At 41.5% G+C, this 18,542-nt stretch overlaps 2 protein-coding genes across 3 annotated transcripts; one reads left to right on the forward strand and one right to left on the reverse strand.

The window, feature by feature from the left end:
- The first annotated feature begins 976 nt into the window (after nt 1-976).
- On the forward strand, nt 977-5,116 carry LOC308368780 (uncharacterized protein). Of its 2 annotated transcripts, XM_080843040.1 has the most exons (12): nt 977-1,090; nt 1,293-1,381; nt 1,501-1,619; nt 1,714-1,816; nt 1,930-2,027; nt 2,183-2,332; nt 2,669-2,836; nt 3,061-3,130; nt 3,354-3,432; nt 4,023-4,176; nt 4,261-4,365; nt 4,783-5,116. In XM_080843040.1, exons 1-12 carry the CDS (start codon nt 984-986, stop codon nt 4,813-4,815), a joined length of 1,275 nt encoding a protein of 424 aa, XP_080699166.1. In that variant the 5' UTR covers nt 977-983; the 3' UTR covers nt 4,816-5,116. The 2 variants fall into 2 exon arrangements, with proteins under 2 accessions (XP_080699166.1, XP_080699165.1); XM_080843039.1 differs by lacking the exon at nt 4,783-5,116 and having other exon boundaries at nt 4,261-4,709.
- Nucleotides 5,117-9,504: 4,388 nt separating this feature from the next.
- spi1b (Spi-1 proto-oncogene b) lies at nt 9,505-18,109 on the reverse strand. Its single transcript, XM_080843455.1, has 5 exons — nt 17,968-18,109; nt 17,046-17,136; nt 14,540-14,736; nt 11,416-11,572; nt 9,505-11,199 (listed from the first exon to the last, which is right to left on the reverse strand). Exons 1-5 carry the CDS (start codon nt 18,007-18,009, stop codon nt 10,886-10,888), a joined length of 801 nt encoding a protein of 266 aa, XP_080699581.1. The 5' UTR covers nt 18,010-18,109; the 3' UTR covers nt 9,505-10,885.
- Nucleotides 18,110-18,542: the final 433 nt, after the last annotated feature.

The following is an 18,542-nucleotide window of genomic DNA, read 5'->3' on the forward strand; positions in this document are numbered from 1 at the left end:
CATTGTGGATTGGTGGTGGCTGCTCTAAAACTCAAGTCTCAAACTGCGCAAGACTTTTGCAACTTATGTCTTGGTGCAGGCGCTAACACCTTTCTCGCAGAGCTACCAGGAGAAACATTGCTAAAGGGCTGATGCAATATACTAGTTATTATACACATGGGGCAGAGACAGTACAAGTAATTGTATGAGTCGCCGTTCAAATCATAGACATGTATACCTCGTATACAGCCGCGGAAAAAATTAAGAGACCACTTCAAAATTATCAGTTTCTCTGGTTTTACTATTTATTGGTATGTGTTAAAGTAAAATGTACATTTTTATTCTATATATTTTATTCTATAACCTACTGGCAACATTCCTACCAAATTTCAAATAAAAATATTGTCATTTAGATCATTTATTTGCAGAAAAATGACAATTGGTCAAAATAGCAAAAAAGATGCAGTGTCTTCAGATCTTGAATAATGCAAAGAAAACAAGCTCGTATTCATTTTTAAACTACACAATACTAATGCTTTAACTTAGGAAGAGTTCAGAAATCAATATTTGGTGGAATAACCTTGATTTAAAATCACAACTTTCATGTGTCTTGGCATGCTCTCCACCAGCCTTTCACATTGCCGTTGGGTGACTTTATGCTACTCCTGAAATTTGGTAGGAATGTTGCCAGTAGGTTATAGAATAAAACTAAAATGTACATTTTACTTTAACACATACCAATAAATAGTAAAACCAGAGAAACTGATAATTTTGAAGTGGTCTCTTAATTTTTTCCGCGGCTGTATGTCTATGGTTCAAATGAGTAGAGTGTGTAGACTGTATGCTCTTGTTCATCTTCCACAACAACAGATGGCAGCACGCGTCTTCCTGCTTTAACTTAACCACGTCAGCTACCAACGTGTGTATGTCATGTAGTAGTATGTCAGTACTAGCGACGTTGTCGACTTCTGTTTACTTCTGGAAGACCCACGCTGATTCCATGCATGGAGCACTTTCAGGAGGATTTGGTAGAAGCGCTTAAGGAAATAGTGAGAGACGGGAACTGGCAGTGTGCCGGCGAAAAGTCAATTTTCCAGGGGCCATGCACCAAGTAAGCCAAATGCTAACGTAAAAAGTGGCATCCGATCCAAGTCTTCTGATGTTAAGCTTCGGAATCGGTCAGCGACGCATTCAACCATGTGTCTGTATGCTCTGGTGGCTGACATTGTCTTTGATGCGGACTTGGAGTCGAAACAGATGCAGGTGAATTACAATAAGGTGCACCAGACACTGAGATATTGTTTTTTTTAAAGGTTATATTCGGAGGACGGGGAACATTTGGTGTTAGTGCACACCGAAGATGACCGGTTCTGGGCTATGGATTCGGCTTGTCCACACGAGGGTAAGCGACCAATTCTAAGAAACCCTAATCCAACGGGACTGACTGCGTTGATACTGTAGCTAGCTTGTGTGAGCCACCTTGATTACCTTAATTTCCTCTCCCTGTGGTCATTCCAACAGGGGGCCCATTAGAACTTGGTGACATCGAGGACCTTGGCGACGGTAGAAAGACTCTGATCTGTCCGTGGCATCATTTTGACTTCTGCCTCGACACGGGGGCTTCCTCTACTGGGCTGCAGGTATCTCTCCAGCCATGTGTCGGACGTTTTAAACTGGAATAGTTTTAACTGTTTCTCAGTTGACATTATGGGTGTCTGTTGTCAATCAATACAGAACCAAGTTTACGACGTGAGAGTGGTCCAAGGCATGGTGTATGTCAACACGCAGAACGAGTTGTCCCTGGACCCTTTTCCTGACGGCAACACGGACCCTGTTGGTAAGAAGCTGTTCAACAAGGAACTATATCAAAGACCCTAACTTTCAGTTTACTACTGTGAATTTTTTAGAATTTGTGGAGACCTACCTAATGACGTACAGTTGTTCATTTAGATAAAGAATACATTGAAAATGGTGACAAACAGCCGTCAGACAGTAGCCTGTGCTACTGGGCCACAAAGATCCTGTGTACTCCTGATCCAGAGGAGAAGGTACGGGCTCCACATCTGCAGTGCATCAAATACTTATCAACTTTGTCTATGCAGACCACATGGTGTATGTTTTCATTTGTATGATATTAGTGAGAGGATGTTTAACAGACATTGTTTGTGACATGACGTAATCTTGCTTGTCTGTTGCCATGGAGGTGGCCTTGACCCTGGAGGTGCAGAGGAAGTGGAACTCAGGGGAAATCTCAGATGTGGGTGAAGCCACGCCCCCAGCCCAGCCCAGCAGGAAGGAGAACCTGACTGTGCTGGAGCCTGGCAAAATCAAACGTGGCAAAGGAGGGACATTAGTGAGTGTCCGTTCACTGATCTATTAGTGCACTTGACCATGACGACATATGCATATGCATTTAAAATATAGAGAAAATGGAACTAGTGGTCCAACCCACTAGAAACAACAGTGAAACATGTATCATTTTGTCAACTGTGCAGTTCCATACCAACTGTATCAGGATTATGTCTGATAATTTGCATTGAGGATTACTACATACAACTGATGAACTGAAAAATGTAAGAGTAAAAGGGATCTGTAAAAACAAACAGTGCCCTATAACCACTCACTCCTCCGGGTCTCTTCACATCCTCGTGTGTGTGTGTGTGTGTGTGTGTGTGTGTGTCTGCTGCAGGCCAGCCGTGTGGCCCTTCTTCACTCCTTAGCGAACATTGAGCAGTGGGCCATTGACCTGTCCTGGGACGTCATCGCACGCTTCTCCAACACCAAGCTTAGCACAGGAGAGCCACTGCCTCGACAGTTCTTCAGTGACTTTGTCAAAGTGGCCGGCGATGAGGCCAAGGTATACACAATGTAAACAATTTAGATGTTTTAAGGTAAAAGTAGAAGGCAGCCTGGGAGAGCAATATGTCAAAAGGTTTTGAAATTATCTAGGGGAAAAAATTGCTCCTTCTTTTAAGGTGCTGAAGAATGAAGTTGCTGCTGTTTTCTTTTAGTTTCGCTTCATTTGGTTAAAGTGTTGGTCTTCCAGCACCTCATCAATAGTGTTCCATCTTTCACATGCAGCACTATCACCTGCTAGAGAAACGGATCGCAGATCTCGGCAGCTACTTCGGAGCCCTGCCTGTGCACAACGGTTTGTATTGTATGGTATACTAATACTATAATGTATTACATCCATAATGTAATGTTTGCATATCTTTTTGCATACATTTATTTTAATCTGTGTGAGTATTTTCTAAAACATTTGGTCCTACAAGAGGCTAGATTGCAAATTAACAGTATCAGTTCTTTAACAGCTGTCTGTGTCTGAACTTGAATATTGTGTAGATCTAACATGTACTGCATGTACTCAACAGGACTGTGGCAGTCTGCAACAGACACCGCTCATGACCTCCTGGCCCGACTGGCCATCGTTCACATGGTACACGAAGCCAGGCAAGGCCCTCTTCCCCTGTTGGTCAAGCCAATCTGCTCAGAATCATTGTTTTAATGAGCCGCCTTTTTCTTTTTTGCCAACTATATCAACAATAGCTAAACGCAGTATTATTGTGAAACCATTTTACTTTAGAACTGTATCAGGGACCTCTCTCAGATGTTCTCTTCAGGAAAATCCGTAGTGACATTAAATTCAGTTAAATTGTATTTACGTAGCGTCAAAACAAATCAAATCGTCTCAAGGTACTTTACAGAGCCCAACAGGTAAAGAGCATATACAAGCATAGTAGGGTGGGAGGATGCAATAACAGTGCACAACACCGTAAAGGCTCTGTACATCATATGCTCTCTGTAGCCCACACCTGCTAAGCACAACAACATGGCCACCAAACAGAAGTGAAGAATTTTGCGACAGGTGACAGGTTTTTGATGCATTATTTAATACTATGGGAAGGATAGTCAGACTGTTTCATGTGTGAGTCAAGTATGAGGCCTGAGTTAGTTAGAAGCTATCTTTGTGAATAAATGATGTTGGTAAGGATGCTGCTGCAAAGCGTGTGATGTGGGCGTCCTGTGGTCTCTCTCCGTAGAGGTCTTGATGTGCATCCCCAGACACTGTCTCGTTTCGCTGCCCAGGGCGATGCCAAGTCCGTGGAGGCCCTGGAGGTCATCTACTCTGACGAGATCACCCACGTGGCGGCGGGCCTGCGCTGGTTCACCTACGTGTGCGGCGAGGAGGGCAGGGTGAGAGGCGGTGAATGATCCAGGCGTCCTTCAGCTGGGACTTTGGTTGCGTTGGCTGACACTGACTGATGCCTCCCTCTTTAGGATTGTGTGCCTGCGTTCCATGAGCTGGTGAAGGTGCACTTTAAAGGCTACCTGAAACCTCCGTTTAACACAGAAGGGAGAAAAACAGCAGGGATGACAGAAGAGGTATTGTCCTTTTCTTCTGCATCTTTCTCATCATGTGTTCTTCTACCTCTATTTAACCATTATGTGTTGTTTTCATGACACAGCTGTTAATCTGACCTATGAGTAGTGCAATATTGCCTTTTAATATTTTTTTATATATACTCTCTGTCTGTATCTGTATGTGCTGATTGATGCTGTTTTTATTCATGTATGTATGTACCACTAAGGAGAAGCGCTACATTTCGTTGTACAGCTGTGCAATGACAAAGACATTCTGACTCAGTACCTTTGTTTTTTTTGCGTATCCAGTTATTCTGAGCATTAATCTGCTAATTTTACAAATTTAGACAAACGCAAGCGTACAATGAAATAAAGAAGTCACAAACCTAAATCAATGTTTTCGTTTAATATACCTTTCTGTGCTTTTTCTGCCACCAGTGGTATGTTCCTCTTGTAAAACCCTGCAGCTGACCAAAGGGAATATTATTTAGATCATGACTGAAGCAAAGGGATTTCAGGAACCTGCCCTGACTGGGACATGAAATGGACAGAAGACCATTAAGAGACTGATGTTACCAGCCAGGACGAACAAAATGGGAGAGAGTACAGGTGGAGAATAGAAGATAGAAGTCATCTCACTACAAAATAAGAGGATGTGGCACAGGTCTTTCTCCTGACTGTGTGTTGCTCCTTGCAACTGTATTTATGTATGTATGTATGTCATTTTAAAACGTTTTGAATATGCAGCTTATTAAACTCTTATTAAATGTTATTTGAAATGAAGTGTTTTATTTACTTAATTATGTTCAACAGTCAAAGCACTGGCCACTAAATGTTGCCTGTGAGAATGGATTAAAGGTTAATTTAATCACTAATGGACTAATCTGGGTTAGTTTGACACAAGAGCCAAACTGCTGTTATAAGTAAAGAAACCATGCAAATATACTGAAGGTTTGTTGATGCTGACCAAACGTGACATTCACACATTGGCCTGCAGGGGATGCTATTTCATTAGCCAGTCATTGTCCAGCTTTAAACAACCCAAGTGCTTTCTGCAAATGTGGAATGTTCCAGATTCTTAAGTTTTCTGTCACATGTTACTGTCACACATTGTGCAGGTAAAGAGACCGTAACCTTAATGATTTTGTGTGCTACGGATTAGCATGTTTGCTGGTTCCTGTTTGTAAAGAGAGAATGAATGGGGTTTTGGAAAATCGACAAAATAAAACCTGTTGTAATTAAATAACAGCTCCAGAGACCCCTGATCCCTGCCAGAAAATTCAATCCTCTCATAAGGTTGCAAGGATATTGAAGTTTTTGACAAGTTACATTGTCTAGAAAACAATCGAAACAATTTCACAATATTTCGTAGTTTTTATATTTCCGTTTTTTCAGTCCTCAAGTTAAAGTAAGCTAACACGGAGCAAAGGTAGTAGACTACTTCTGACGTTTGTTATTGTTTTTATTCATTCGTTTAGATAAAACCAGTAAAAATGTGTACAACTATTTTACAAGTTAGACTGACTCTAGCCGGGGTACAACAACAAATTTGTTTCTTTGTTTGCACAACATATTACGATTTGGTGGGGGTGCATTCCATGGCAGGGGAGCATAACGCGGCACAACACTTGCATTTGATTCTAGAGGCTTCAATCATCATCAATTACATATCTAGAGTATGTCTGTTGCTATCCCTCTGCTAACAGCAAAAAAATGCTGTAATGTTAAGTTGTCTGCAAACATGAAAAGCATTCTACAGTCCCACGTACTGCTTGAGTCAAGCAACTAATGTAGTCTGTCTTTTTCTGCTTTAGCATATTGGCAGCTTTATTTTCAGAGGCAAGACAACAGTAAGCTACAAAAAAACGCCTGAAATCAAGATCTACTGACGTTGTTTTACTTACACTTAGTTTTTGCCGAACATTGTTATATTGGGACTGTGAGGAGGTGAATTTCTCCCCTTCTCACCGTGACTGGAGACAAGTTTGGCCCTAATGTGGGGTGGACTCCCCCACCAAAATGGTTGGGACAAACTCCCCCACGACAGTGGTTGGACCCAGGAGGCCTTATTGGGCCAATGTAGCCCAAGTTCTGGACTATTTAAAGGGTGCCTCATTCTGAGAGGGGAGAAAGAACTATGGAGAGGCAGGAAGGCAAAACACTTCCCTGCTGTGAGGTGAAGTGTTTGGGTCTAGATGTGTGGACACTGTTTCTTTGTGCCTTGTCTTTGTGCCTAGTTTCTGTTTGCTTTGTTTGGTGCCTAGTTTATGTATTTAGTTGGTGTGCCTAGTTTCGTGCTTAGTTTCTGTGCATAGTTTGGGGCCTAGCTTGGGCCTATAATGTGCCGGTATTGGGCATATTGAAATATGTATAATTTAACACTTTAGTTAGTGTCCATTCATGTCTTTCTTTCATTACTTTTGACAGGTTTCATGATATGTAGGCTACTGTTGTGCTTTTCTTCAAAGTTTATCGGCAGGAGAGCAAGGATAATTGAAGGCCTACATGTTCTGTTCTATCTGCGGTAGCGGAGGTCAATATTTTCTTATTTAACTCTGTGCAAGAATACATTTTAGGCGTCTTTCATGAAATCCCTAATATCAGTTAGGCTGGTGAAGACACAAAGCAAGCACATGGCAGAGGAAAGTGTGTGTGTGATTTTTAGACACACAATAAATTCAGACATTCAATCCATTCTGGCAAAGATGCAGAATTATGATCGGTTATTACGATTTTGAAAAAAAACCTGTTGAAAACTGTCACCTCTGAACTTTCCCCCTTACTGTTATCTAGACACAGAAAACATAACACTCAGTCAAGGATTATATTTTAGGAAAATTTCACTACATGGCAAATATTTACGAGAACATATTTTTCCAACTGATATAACTGGTAAAGCTTCACTATATTTGTGATTTATTATATTTGATGCAATTAAGAAAGTATAACTTCCCACATACGTATATATCTATTTACAGTGAAAGGCATTCAAAAATCTGTAAAATTTGCCAATGACTTGAAGTGACAAGGCAGCAAAGCCTTGGCAGTGTGATATTCATCACACATTAATGGCAAACAACAAATACTTCAATTAACTTTATTTTCAAACTCGTGAGCTAACTAATTTAGGTAACGTCAAACTACACCAACAATTAAAGCACTAATAAAATCTTGCTAGCTTGCGAATTTGTCACCAAAAAATCCACACTTTATGACTTTGCTTCGCCTCAGGCGAATGCAATGTTTTTTTTTTTTAAATAATAGTATAGCTAAATAACAAGGGGATATATACAAATATTTCCAAGATGAGGCTGCAGGCCTAACACTTAACTACCAATACAGCCACATTTTTATCAACACCCAACTACCAATACAGCCCAAAACACCCAACTACCAATACTGGCCAGCCCAGAACACCCAACTACCCATACTGCCCAAAACACCCAACTACCAATATAGCCCAAAACACCCAACTACCCATACAGCCCAGAACACCCAACTACCCATACTGCCCAAAACACCCAACTACCAATACTGGCCAGCCCAGAACACCCAACTACCAATACAGCCCAAAACACCCAACTACCCATACAGCCCAAAACACCCAACTACCCATACAGCCCAGAACACCCAACTACCAATACTGGCCAGCCCAGAACACCCAACTACCAATACAGCCCAAAACACCCAACTACCCATACAGCCCAAAACACCCAACTACCAATACAGCCCAAAACACCCAACTACCCATACAGCCCAGAACACCCAACTACCCATACAGCCCAAAACACCCAACTACCAATACAGCCCAAAACACCCAACTACCAATACAGCCCAAAACACCCAACTACCAATACAGCCCAAAACACCCAACTACCAATACAGCCCAAAACACCCAACTACCCATACAGCCCAAAACACCCAACTACCCATACAGCCCAAAACACCCAACTACCAATACAGCCCAAAACACCCAACTACCCATACAGCCCAAAACACCCAACTACCCATACAGCCCAAAACACCTTACAACCAATACAGCACACACCATTGATTCTGGCTCCACACCAAAGGCAAGCAATGGGAGAAATGTGAACTAATACTGCAACACAGGTTGGCCACTCCTGTGCACGTCCCTGACTATCCCTGACTATCCCTGACACGTCCCTGACTATATCCATTAATGTTTGGGCAGTGCACACTGACAAATTGGGGTCAAAGGGCACCATGGTCTTAACCAAAGTTATTTTATTTTATTTTATTTTCTAAAATCAACTAAGCAAAATAAACATGTGATGTTGACAACCTTAATTATTACGATTAAAAAGGGCTAATTTGTTTTACATTTATAATGTCTGTGGGAGGTTATTACATGTGTGGGTGCAACAATTGTATATAACGTTAGTGGCTTGTAAGTTTCCGGAATTGTGATCGAAACCACTACACATCAACTTTTCTAAAACAAAAAGTACATTATCCAGACTATCCAATACTTATTTATTTATTAGTACACAATACATTTTTATTCATAATGCTTTTGAAGAAATTCTTCGCGAAGAAACACAATATCCCAATCATAAAATACACTAATATAAACTTTGAATATGTTTTTTCTTCTTTTTAAATTTTTATCAATGAAGAATTGATGTGAAATAGCAGTTAAAATTAAATTCACATTTAGTGCTTTGAATACAAACAGTGGAAAAACTTATAACCCAAAGGAATGCAGATTTAGATATCTAACAAATAGCCAGTAATCAGTGTAGTTCATTATGACAAAGAGTTAAATATCAGCTCTAATGCTATTCGCTTCATCTTCAATCCTGAGTCTTTGTGTGTTCAATTCAATTAATTTTTTTAAACTGTTTATAACACCATTAACAATGTAGTTTGTTTGAAAGCATTTTACAGAGCCTAAGGCCTGAAACCCCTAGAGCAAGCACAAGGTGACGGTGGTAAGGAAAAGCTCCTTATTTTGTGTCAGATAGCCTGTCCAGCAAGGCTCCAACACTAAACTGAAGTATATGTAAGGGATAATGTATTGTCCGGAGGTCATTCTACAAAAATAATTCCCGACGGGGCGAACAACACCCCGACGCGCAGCGGAGGGTGTTGTTTCGTCCTGAAGGGAATTCTTTTTGGAGAATGACCGACGGACAATACATTATCCCGCTTATTATACGGGTACTTGCCAAAAACGATAAAAGACATTCCTCCAACATACCTCTTTTTAATGATTTAGGTGCCGTTTCATGTGTCCCGTTTAGAAATAAATAGTTCGTCAAGCAAATAGAACTTTGAAGTTTCAGGTGTTGCATAGCAACCCATTACTTGCTGACTTCAAATTACTCTCTACTGTTGCGTTAAAATGACTGGACTTCTGGCGGAATGATATGAAAGATGTGAATTAGAAGTACAAAACCCGTTGCCAATGACAGCGCTGATTATCTTTCGCAGAGGTCTGTTAGCAGGAATTAATGTATGGGTATGACGTAGGGATGGCCCATTCAAATCAACGGTACCTTTTGGAACATTCTGAAGAGCCGTATAATAACACCTTCTAAAGGCTCCTTGAGGCGCCCTGGAGTCAGAGATGTTGAGCTAAGTTTGCTGCCGCGGTCAAGTATTGTTTGTCGTGCAGCATGAGGCTGTGTCATTGGTTTTCACTTCTGCTTTTTACTAGTGATTTTTTTTTTTTTAAGATTTTTTTGTTTTTCCATTGTACTGTGCACTGTCACACAATTATAATAGAAAAAGAAAATAACCTGTTTCATAATGGGAAACTTATATCATTCCAAGTTTGAATGATCAAGTTCTAATACACAATACCAAAAACCTACAATTACATAGAATACAAAAAAACCTGAAATTCTGTTCTATCTTTGAATGAAGAGACCTTACAAGCTCATTGTTTGCTACAGGCATTGTGGACTCCTACGTATCAACTTTAGAACTTGACAGACACACAGGTTAAGGAATATAATAACACATCATGGCATACCGTCCCAAACTTCAAGTCCCTTTTCATTCCAGTGGGGAAGATTTTGCTTGGATGGTACGGTATTGCATGCTAAAAACACATCAGTTCCCAGTTCCCACTCTGAGCAGGATTTTGGGCTTCAAAAACTGTGCACCAGTAGCTTAAGGAAGTCCGTTTAGAAGATTTCTGAGAACTCAGAGAAAAGCCTCTATGGAAGCTAGAATCGTGGCAGTCACACTGGATAATGTATATAGGTCGTATGCTCAAGGACACCCAAGTCATGATGCCAGCTGAATGAAAGGCCAATGTTTAAAATTCTAACATCAAAGTTTGAGATTTCCCTGAAGCAGTTTATAAACCTAAAGCAGTAGCAAATGCCGAAACCACAGACATTCATACACATTTGCATCCATGGTTTAGTGAATCTGCAGTTGTATAATTGTTACAAAACAGACCCAATCTTATCCTTTCTCTCTCTGTCTCCGTCTCAGTCTCTCTGTTTATCTATATCAAAAAAAGAGTTCATAACCGTTTTCTGTTTCCTCTTCGTGTTTTGCTTTCCTAATGGTACATCTTCCGATCAATGTGCCCCTTCCCCTGCACTTCTCCACTGAACTGGTATGTGAGCTTCTTCTTGATCTTTTTGACCTCGCCTGTCTTGCCGTAGTTGCGCAGCGCCCTAGCCATCTTCTGGTAGGTCATCTTCTTACGGTTGCCCTTCTGAACGCCCCAGCGATGTGCTAGCGCCTCCTTGTGTTTGGAGGAGAACTGGAACGTGCCCTTGTCCCGGTCCACCCACCAGATGCTCTCCTTCATGTCCCCATTACGCAGGAGGTCCAGGAGGAACTGGTACAGACGGATCTTCTTCTTGTTGCCTGGTAGAAAAGAACCACAACAGCACATAATTATAATGGGTGTGTGTGTGTGTGTGTGTGTGTGTGTGTGTGTGTGTGTGTGTGTGTGTGTGTGTGTGTGTGTGTGTGTGTGTGTGTGTGTGTGTGTGTGTGTGTGTGTGTGTGTGTGTGTGTGTGTGTGTGTGTGTGTGTGTGTGTGTGTGTGTGTGTGTGTGTGTGTGTGTGTGTGTGTCTCACCCGGCTCTCCACCAGTGGTGGAGCTGATGTGCTCTCTCAGGCCCTCCTCGTCAGACACCTCTAATGGTGGACTGCGGTTTCCAGGGTCACCGTCATCGGAGCTGCACGGGATTGGAGACATCTGGGGGTAGCAGAGTGGCGATCGGAAATACGGCACCTGAAGGGGGGGGGGGGGGGGGGGGTCAGAACTGTGAGTGCAGAATTTATTTTTTCCTGGTCCGTGGAATGTCTTTATTCCATTCAAACACACTTAAAATAAACACAGTCATTGTCTAAAAGAAGGGGATTTACAGCAACATTGTTAAACAGCCCAAGAACAACAGGGGTACTTTATTTGTCAATAGTCCACAATATTTAATGAAAGGTATCTATTAGTGGATCATTGGCATTTTAAGTCTCTATATTGTGTTGCATGTTAAAATGCCATCCAAAAAAAAACTCCAGACTCCAGACACCACAGTCAAGACCGATCAAAATAGATCAAAAGGGGAACTTAATATGCAGGCATGATTAAACCATGGCCAAGCAGAGCCCACGTTCTGTTGAAAGTACAGAGAACGCTCTCCCACCCACAGTTTCTGGGGCATAACACCACGGCCGTGACTTTATTTAACTCTGTTTTTGAACAAACGGCTGGAGAGCACAGATATCCTCCTGTGTCTTGAACCACAGGGCTATTTGAAAATGCAGAACAGAAAGAAAGACAAAGAAAGCACATTATCAGCTACTGGGGGAAGATTAAAGTGGGTTACCAGCACCAAGGACTACACTTTCTCAGTGTCAAGGCAAGATAAAAAATAACAAAGCTTATATGGCAAATTAAAAATGTACTCAAGTCTCAGATAAGCAGAAACGACAAAGAACAACACAAAATCTTGATATTATTTTGAGAGGGACATGCATGGTATTTCTATGACAAGTAAATTCTAATCCAATAGAGGTGATGGGTCTCAAACAGAGCTGAACCACTCAGGTGAAACTTTCCAGGTTTAAAAAGACTGAATGTTAAAACACTGGTTTTAGTCCAAACAAATACACTGGCTAGACACCCTTTTGACACTGCACTGGAAATAGCCCCTGTTAGATCCTAACAGTTTCCAGAGAATCTTAATGTCAAGAAGAGCTTTGAAGTCCTCGGTCAGAAACAGTAGTGTTGAAGCAAGATACATTTTCATTTGACAATCACAGGGTCAAAACACCCTGCATCCTTTCCATGACTGATAACTTGTGTGTTTAAAATGTGGTTCTGAAGGCACAGTATAAAATAAATACTTTTAGTGACAATTTTGCCTTATTAGGAAAGAATATGAACTATCATCATGGCTCAAAAAAAAAAAGTTTAGTGGTGTAAGTCATGGCTATGCTTTATACCTGAATGGGACAGACTGAATCAAAGAAACTGGAGCCAGTTTTTTTTCTTAAATTCAGATCTATCAGGAAGGGAAAAAAATAAGCATAAAATAGACAGACATCAGAATTTAACTGCTGGACACAGGGCATGTTCTGGTGAACAGGCTGACATGTCAGTCTGCCCCTACTGCTGTGCAAGTGTCAGTGTGGTAAGAGGCTCCAGCCGCCCTATGATCCAAAATCTCCATTAACTCTTTCCATCCCGAAAAAAGACTACAGAGTAGAATGGGACGTGTGTGTTCCTGTAACTCAACTGAACAAGGCAGTATCAACTCAATGGCCACAGAAGGGCCACCCAGGGGGCAGCCATGTCCATTTATACCAAACCCATGTACCTGTACGCAACTGTCAGTCCACTTGGATGGTGTCTGTCCACTGGGTAAATGTAAAGGGGATGGCAAAGCCACACACAGACACACACACACACAAACACACACACACACACACACACACACACACACACACACACACACACACACACACACACACACACACACACACACACACACACACACCCACACAAAGCCTTTTAACTTGCCAGCAGACATGCAAGAGACCAGGGAAGCCTTACACTCTCTCACTGCCTGTGTGTTACCAGACTATAGTCATGTCTGAGACACACAGTCTGCAGAGGCTCTAGCAGTAAGGTGAGTGAAACACACACACAAACACCCCCCATCCACACATACACACATACACACATACACACACACAACCCCCCCCCCCCACACACACACACACACACACTGCATTATTGTGACCACAGAACAGCCCCCTCTACAAAAACACACACATTGTTGCCACTTAAATTTAAACCTCCCAACCACACGGATGCATATCAAAAAAAGATCTCAAGAGACTTCAAGCCTCTATCAGTCTTTCCGCATAATCTGGTTAAGAGCATGGTTAAGAGCTGCCACGTTTGAGGGAGATATTCTGGGGGTTGTTGGGAGGAACAATACAGAATGATTCTGGTTGCCTTTCTCCACCATGATCTCAGTGCATGGTGTGGACCATGCCTGTATGTGAAAAGATGCTTTGGTTCTTGTGTCTAGGATTTCTTGCTCATTTTCAACCTATGTTTTTATTTTATTTTCAACAGCATGTGTGTGAAGAAGCTGTGTGCTTAAGAGTTATGTGTGTGTCTGTCTCTATGTGTGTATGCGTGTGCGAAAAAGCTCTGTCTGCCCTGCACGTTAGAAGAGTTGTGTGTCTGTGTGTGTGTGTCTGTGTGTGTGTGTGTGTGTGTGTGTGTGTGTGTGTGTGTGTGTGTGTGTGTGTGTGTGTGTGTGTGTGTGTGTGTGTGTGTGTGTGTGTCTTTGTGTGTGTGTGTCTTTGTGTGTGTGTGTGTGTGTGTGTGTGTGAAAAGAGGAGGGTCTATCTTGTGTGGCAGTTGGTGAGTCGGCAGACTGGTACCATGGTAACAGCAGAATCCTCGGCAGGAAAAGGTTTTGTTGAGCAACAACCTCTCCAGACACCCACACAAACACACATACACACACAGAATCACACGCACACACACACATACACATGCATTGACATCCAATGCAGACACAACCTTCAAAACACTATTTTTGTCTTTACCATGCAATTAGAGGCATGGGAACTAGCATGGAGAGAACATGATTTAAGGATTTCAAGGCACAGATTCCAGTTGACCATGGGTCAGGACCTTGGAGACCAGAGAGGGAAACATGTCTTTTCCGGGGCTTACCGCAGGGGAGAGGGCCAGGTGGTGCCCATGCCCCACCAGGTTGGGGTCCAGCGAGTGACTGGGCTCCGACTCGAAGCGCGGATGCAGGGTTGGGATGTGCACAGGCTGCACGCTCTGCAGTTCTGTGAAGTGGGTGTCTGGAATATTCTCAAAGTCACCGCCGTGGACGTGGTGGGGGTTGTAGTCCCAGACGTGGTCTAAACGATAAAGTGAATAAGACAAGAGAGAGAGAGAGAGAGAGAGAGAGAGAGAGAGAGAGAGAAAAAGAGAATGAGACAGAGATAGAGTAAGAGAGAGAGATGGAGGTCAGAAATAGAACAAGAGGGGCTCTCACATTCCCCTACTCCCTTTGCCTTAGCATCATCCAGCACTGTAAGCTAAATACTGGCCTTGTTAAAAGCCAGACAGGGGCCTACCTGAGACCAGCACAGCCCAGTCCTGCACACTCAACAGGCTGACGTCCAATGTGCTCTCTTCCTCTGTCTCACATCTGGAACCCAATGCCATACTGAACAGCATGCTTTCAGCTGTGGCACCTAAGGCTTTAGATCTGAGTAATGCAACGTTTGCTTGGGAGGTTTTCACCATGGTGTCTTACAAAGATGATCATGACAAGATGAACATGTTGTTTGTTTCCTGTGGTACTTTTTTTAACGTGCCAAAACACATGGTTTTCCTGTGCAGCGCTCGATGAAATGGTGTGATCAGATGCCTGCACTTAGAGGACTCATCTGTCATGCATGAAGGTTTTTCATTGATTATAATAATAATTATATTGATAAACTTTATTTGTATAGCACCTTTCATGCAAAACAATGCAGCTCAAAATGCTTAAGCGCAAGTTTGATTATTCAAATATTTGTTTATTAGTGAAAAGTATTTTATTGCAATTTTTTGACAGAAGCTATTTTGTAAGGCTTTAACATTGGATGACAAAGACAGACAGGCCAGAATAGTGTGACATTCATTCGCTCCATGCTGTGACGGGAACGGGAACTATATTGCTCTCTGACAGGCTTGTCACCCTGTGCTCAGAACAGCTGAGGATTCAGCAGGAAACACAAAGTCCTTACATTTTCATAACCCCATCATATCCCCTGATTATTAAGTGACTATTAAATATTCCCTAACAATAGTTGCCATATAAGTTGGAATGGGGCAACATAAACGCCCATCTTTCACAACAAGTGTACTAACATGTCTACTGATAGTGCTCCTAGTTATTTGTCATCAGGCGTGTACATGTGATGTCATGCTGCGCGACTGATGAGTGCCTGATCGGTAATGGCAAGTTTGAAGTGTCTTTGCTCTCTTTCAGCACATTGCATATGTGAAACTGTAACCACAACGTGTGAAGACAAGCTGTTACAAAGAGTTGAAGCACGCTATTTGCGTCAAGGAAATATATCATCTCCCTCTCAGAATGATAAAATATGATCAGACTGGTGAGAAATAGTTAGAAAGAAATAGAAGGAGTGCATCTATCTACATGATGAAGCACATGTGTGTCATAGGTCTTATTTATTTATAAAATGCCCACGCCTAGAGACAAGTAAAGCATAGAACGTGTTTTAAATAAAAGCTTAATTGTACAGCATGTCCAGCACGCAAACAGCTGTGCCCATTTGGCCAATGGGTATTATTACATGAACAATATGCACATTGCACAGACCGAACAATTTGCACACTGAATGAGCTGACATACTGTATGTAAAACTAATAAAAATTAAGTAGCCTCCCTAAATAACAACACCAATTTACTTACCTTTCCAAACCTGATTAAAGGAACTGCATTTTTTTTTATTTTTAATCAAAGCCTTCTTTTGCGTCAGAGACGATTTGATTTAATTCAAAATGACTCTCTTGTCCTCAAATGTGTTAGGGTGACAGTTTGCACATACACTGACACAAGAGACCAGATCGTTTATATCTAAGTTTCCAGCGTAAAACTGTCATGTGTGAGAGGAGGGTGAAGCACACACATGGAGCCAGCGTGGGTGAACGTGTGTGAAGTAGCACGAGACCCCTGGGGACAGTAGGCCGTTCTACGCCTGTAGTTCTGGGGCTTGTGTCAAAGGGGCATCTGTTTCCTGCTCTCCGTCGAACCGTTCGCTCGGTTCCACCCGCCCGCCCTCCCAACGAACGCCTGTCCTGCTCACGAGTACTGTAGGCCTACACCTGCCTGCCCGGGTGGAAAAGTCTATCACATCTACTCTACAAAAAAAAAACGGCTAACTAATTCTCGCCGCACAAAACATTAGCTTATTAACTCTACCAGCATGTCGGTTTGCTAAATATTATGTGTGAAGAGGCTAGAATCTCAGAGACTCAAAATGAAAGAAAGGAATTTCTCCCGTCAGTTTCATTAATCACAGTAATTGTCAGGGAATAAGCAGAAGTGGTCACCTCAACAACAGTAGTTGACAGACAGCATAATGTGGCGTGTTCCTCTTAAAATAATAATAAGTTAACCCTTCATAAATGGGAAGCAAAAACATCGGCTCACCCCCTTGGCCTTCATCTATGTTGATGTAAGGGTAGTACTCTATCGGCGGGCGGTAGATGTCAGCGTCATAGATCATTTCTTCTGCCGCTTGCTGGAAAAAATACAGGACAGAGATAAATAATTAAAATGGAAAATTGAACCAACACAATGTATAAACACTTGTTTAATTTATACAAATATTTATTTGTTTTTATTTTTTAGAGAGAAATATTGTATAGGTTATATTTATAATTATAGGAACACTAAATGGAAACTGATGGCACCACACAGTAAAGTATTAAAGTTTTTGTACATTTTATTTATTTTCTGTACATTGATTGTTTGTGTGTTAATTTAACTCAATTTTCAAACACATTCATAACAGTGATGTAACCTATCACCATAAAAAAAAGAGATTGATATTGAAGTAATAGGTAGTAATAATAAAGAAATTAGATAATACAGTTGAATTCACAAATATAATTAAATTTGCATTTTTCACTTTGGAGATCCCATCAAATACATTATTTCATGTGAACATGTAGATTATTTTGAAAGACAGCTTACTATTACTAAACTTATTACTGAAAGCATAACCAAATAATAAAAGAACATTAAACAACCAAATCATAGAACTATTGTCTTTTCAATCATTAATAACTGATAACAGCTACAAGATATATACAATACCTATAACAAAATAACAATTTGCTTATGGTATTCACAGTATTACTGTCACTGTTCAATCCAAATATTACAGTATCATCGTACCTATAGAATCTGTTTAAAGCCTGTGTCTGCTGCAACAAACATATACAACACATTTACAATTAATTTACCCTTTCTCACTAAACACAACATTGTAGCTTGTCCCTCAGATTAGACATGTTAGGAAAGAAGGGAGATGAGTACAAAAATACAAACAGACATGTATTGTACTTACATGCGAGGTAAGATACCCCTCCATCCTGTATGAATGTAACATGGAGGCGTCTTTCCCCAGTTAACAAGCCTACAGCCCTCGGCTTGCTATTCTGTCTCACAGGCTTTCAAAACTTTTGTGACATTGCACAACTTTACTAAATTTCCTCTCTCAGTTGAAACCAAAATGTCTCCAACGGCCACCTCAGTCCCTGTGTAGGGCCACAAGCATACCGTCTGGGACCCCGAAAAAAAGAAAGAGAAAAAGGATGACACAACCAAAGACCCTGTCAAAAGCTCTGTGGCCGTGGTGTTAAGCCCTGTGCTGAAGATGCTCAAACTTATTACCCTTTCGCTGTCAGTGTGACAGACTGGAGATGTTCCTTGTTATGGGTGGCGTGCAGCACGTCAACAACCAATCACCACTTAGCTTCTTAAGACAGGCAGTACCTATGGGGCCTATGGTGAGTTTGAATTAGGTATTTTGACGTAAGACTTTGCCTTCTCTTAAGATTTGACTAAATTCATTAGCAGCTTATATGCTGTAAAGTCCCAGTCCTGGTCGACACTCTCTGAACGAATGGGTCTGTGAGTGGA

This window comes from Sprattus sprattus (genome assembly GCF_963457725.1).
Source record: "Sprattus sprattus genome assembly, chromosome: 8".
Classification (NCBI taxonomy): Eukaryota; Metazoa; Chordata; class Actinopteri; order Clupeiformes; family Clupeidae; genus Sprattus; species Sprattus sprattus.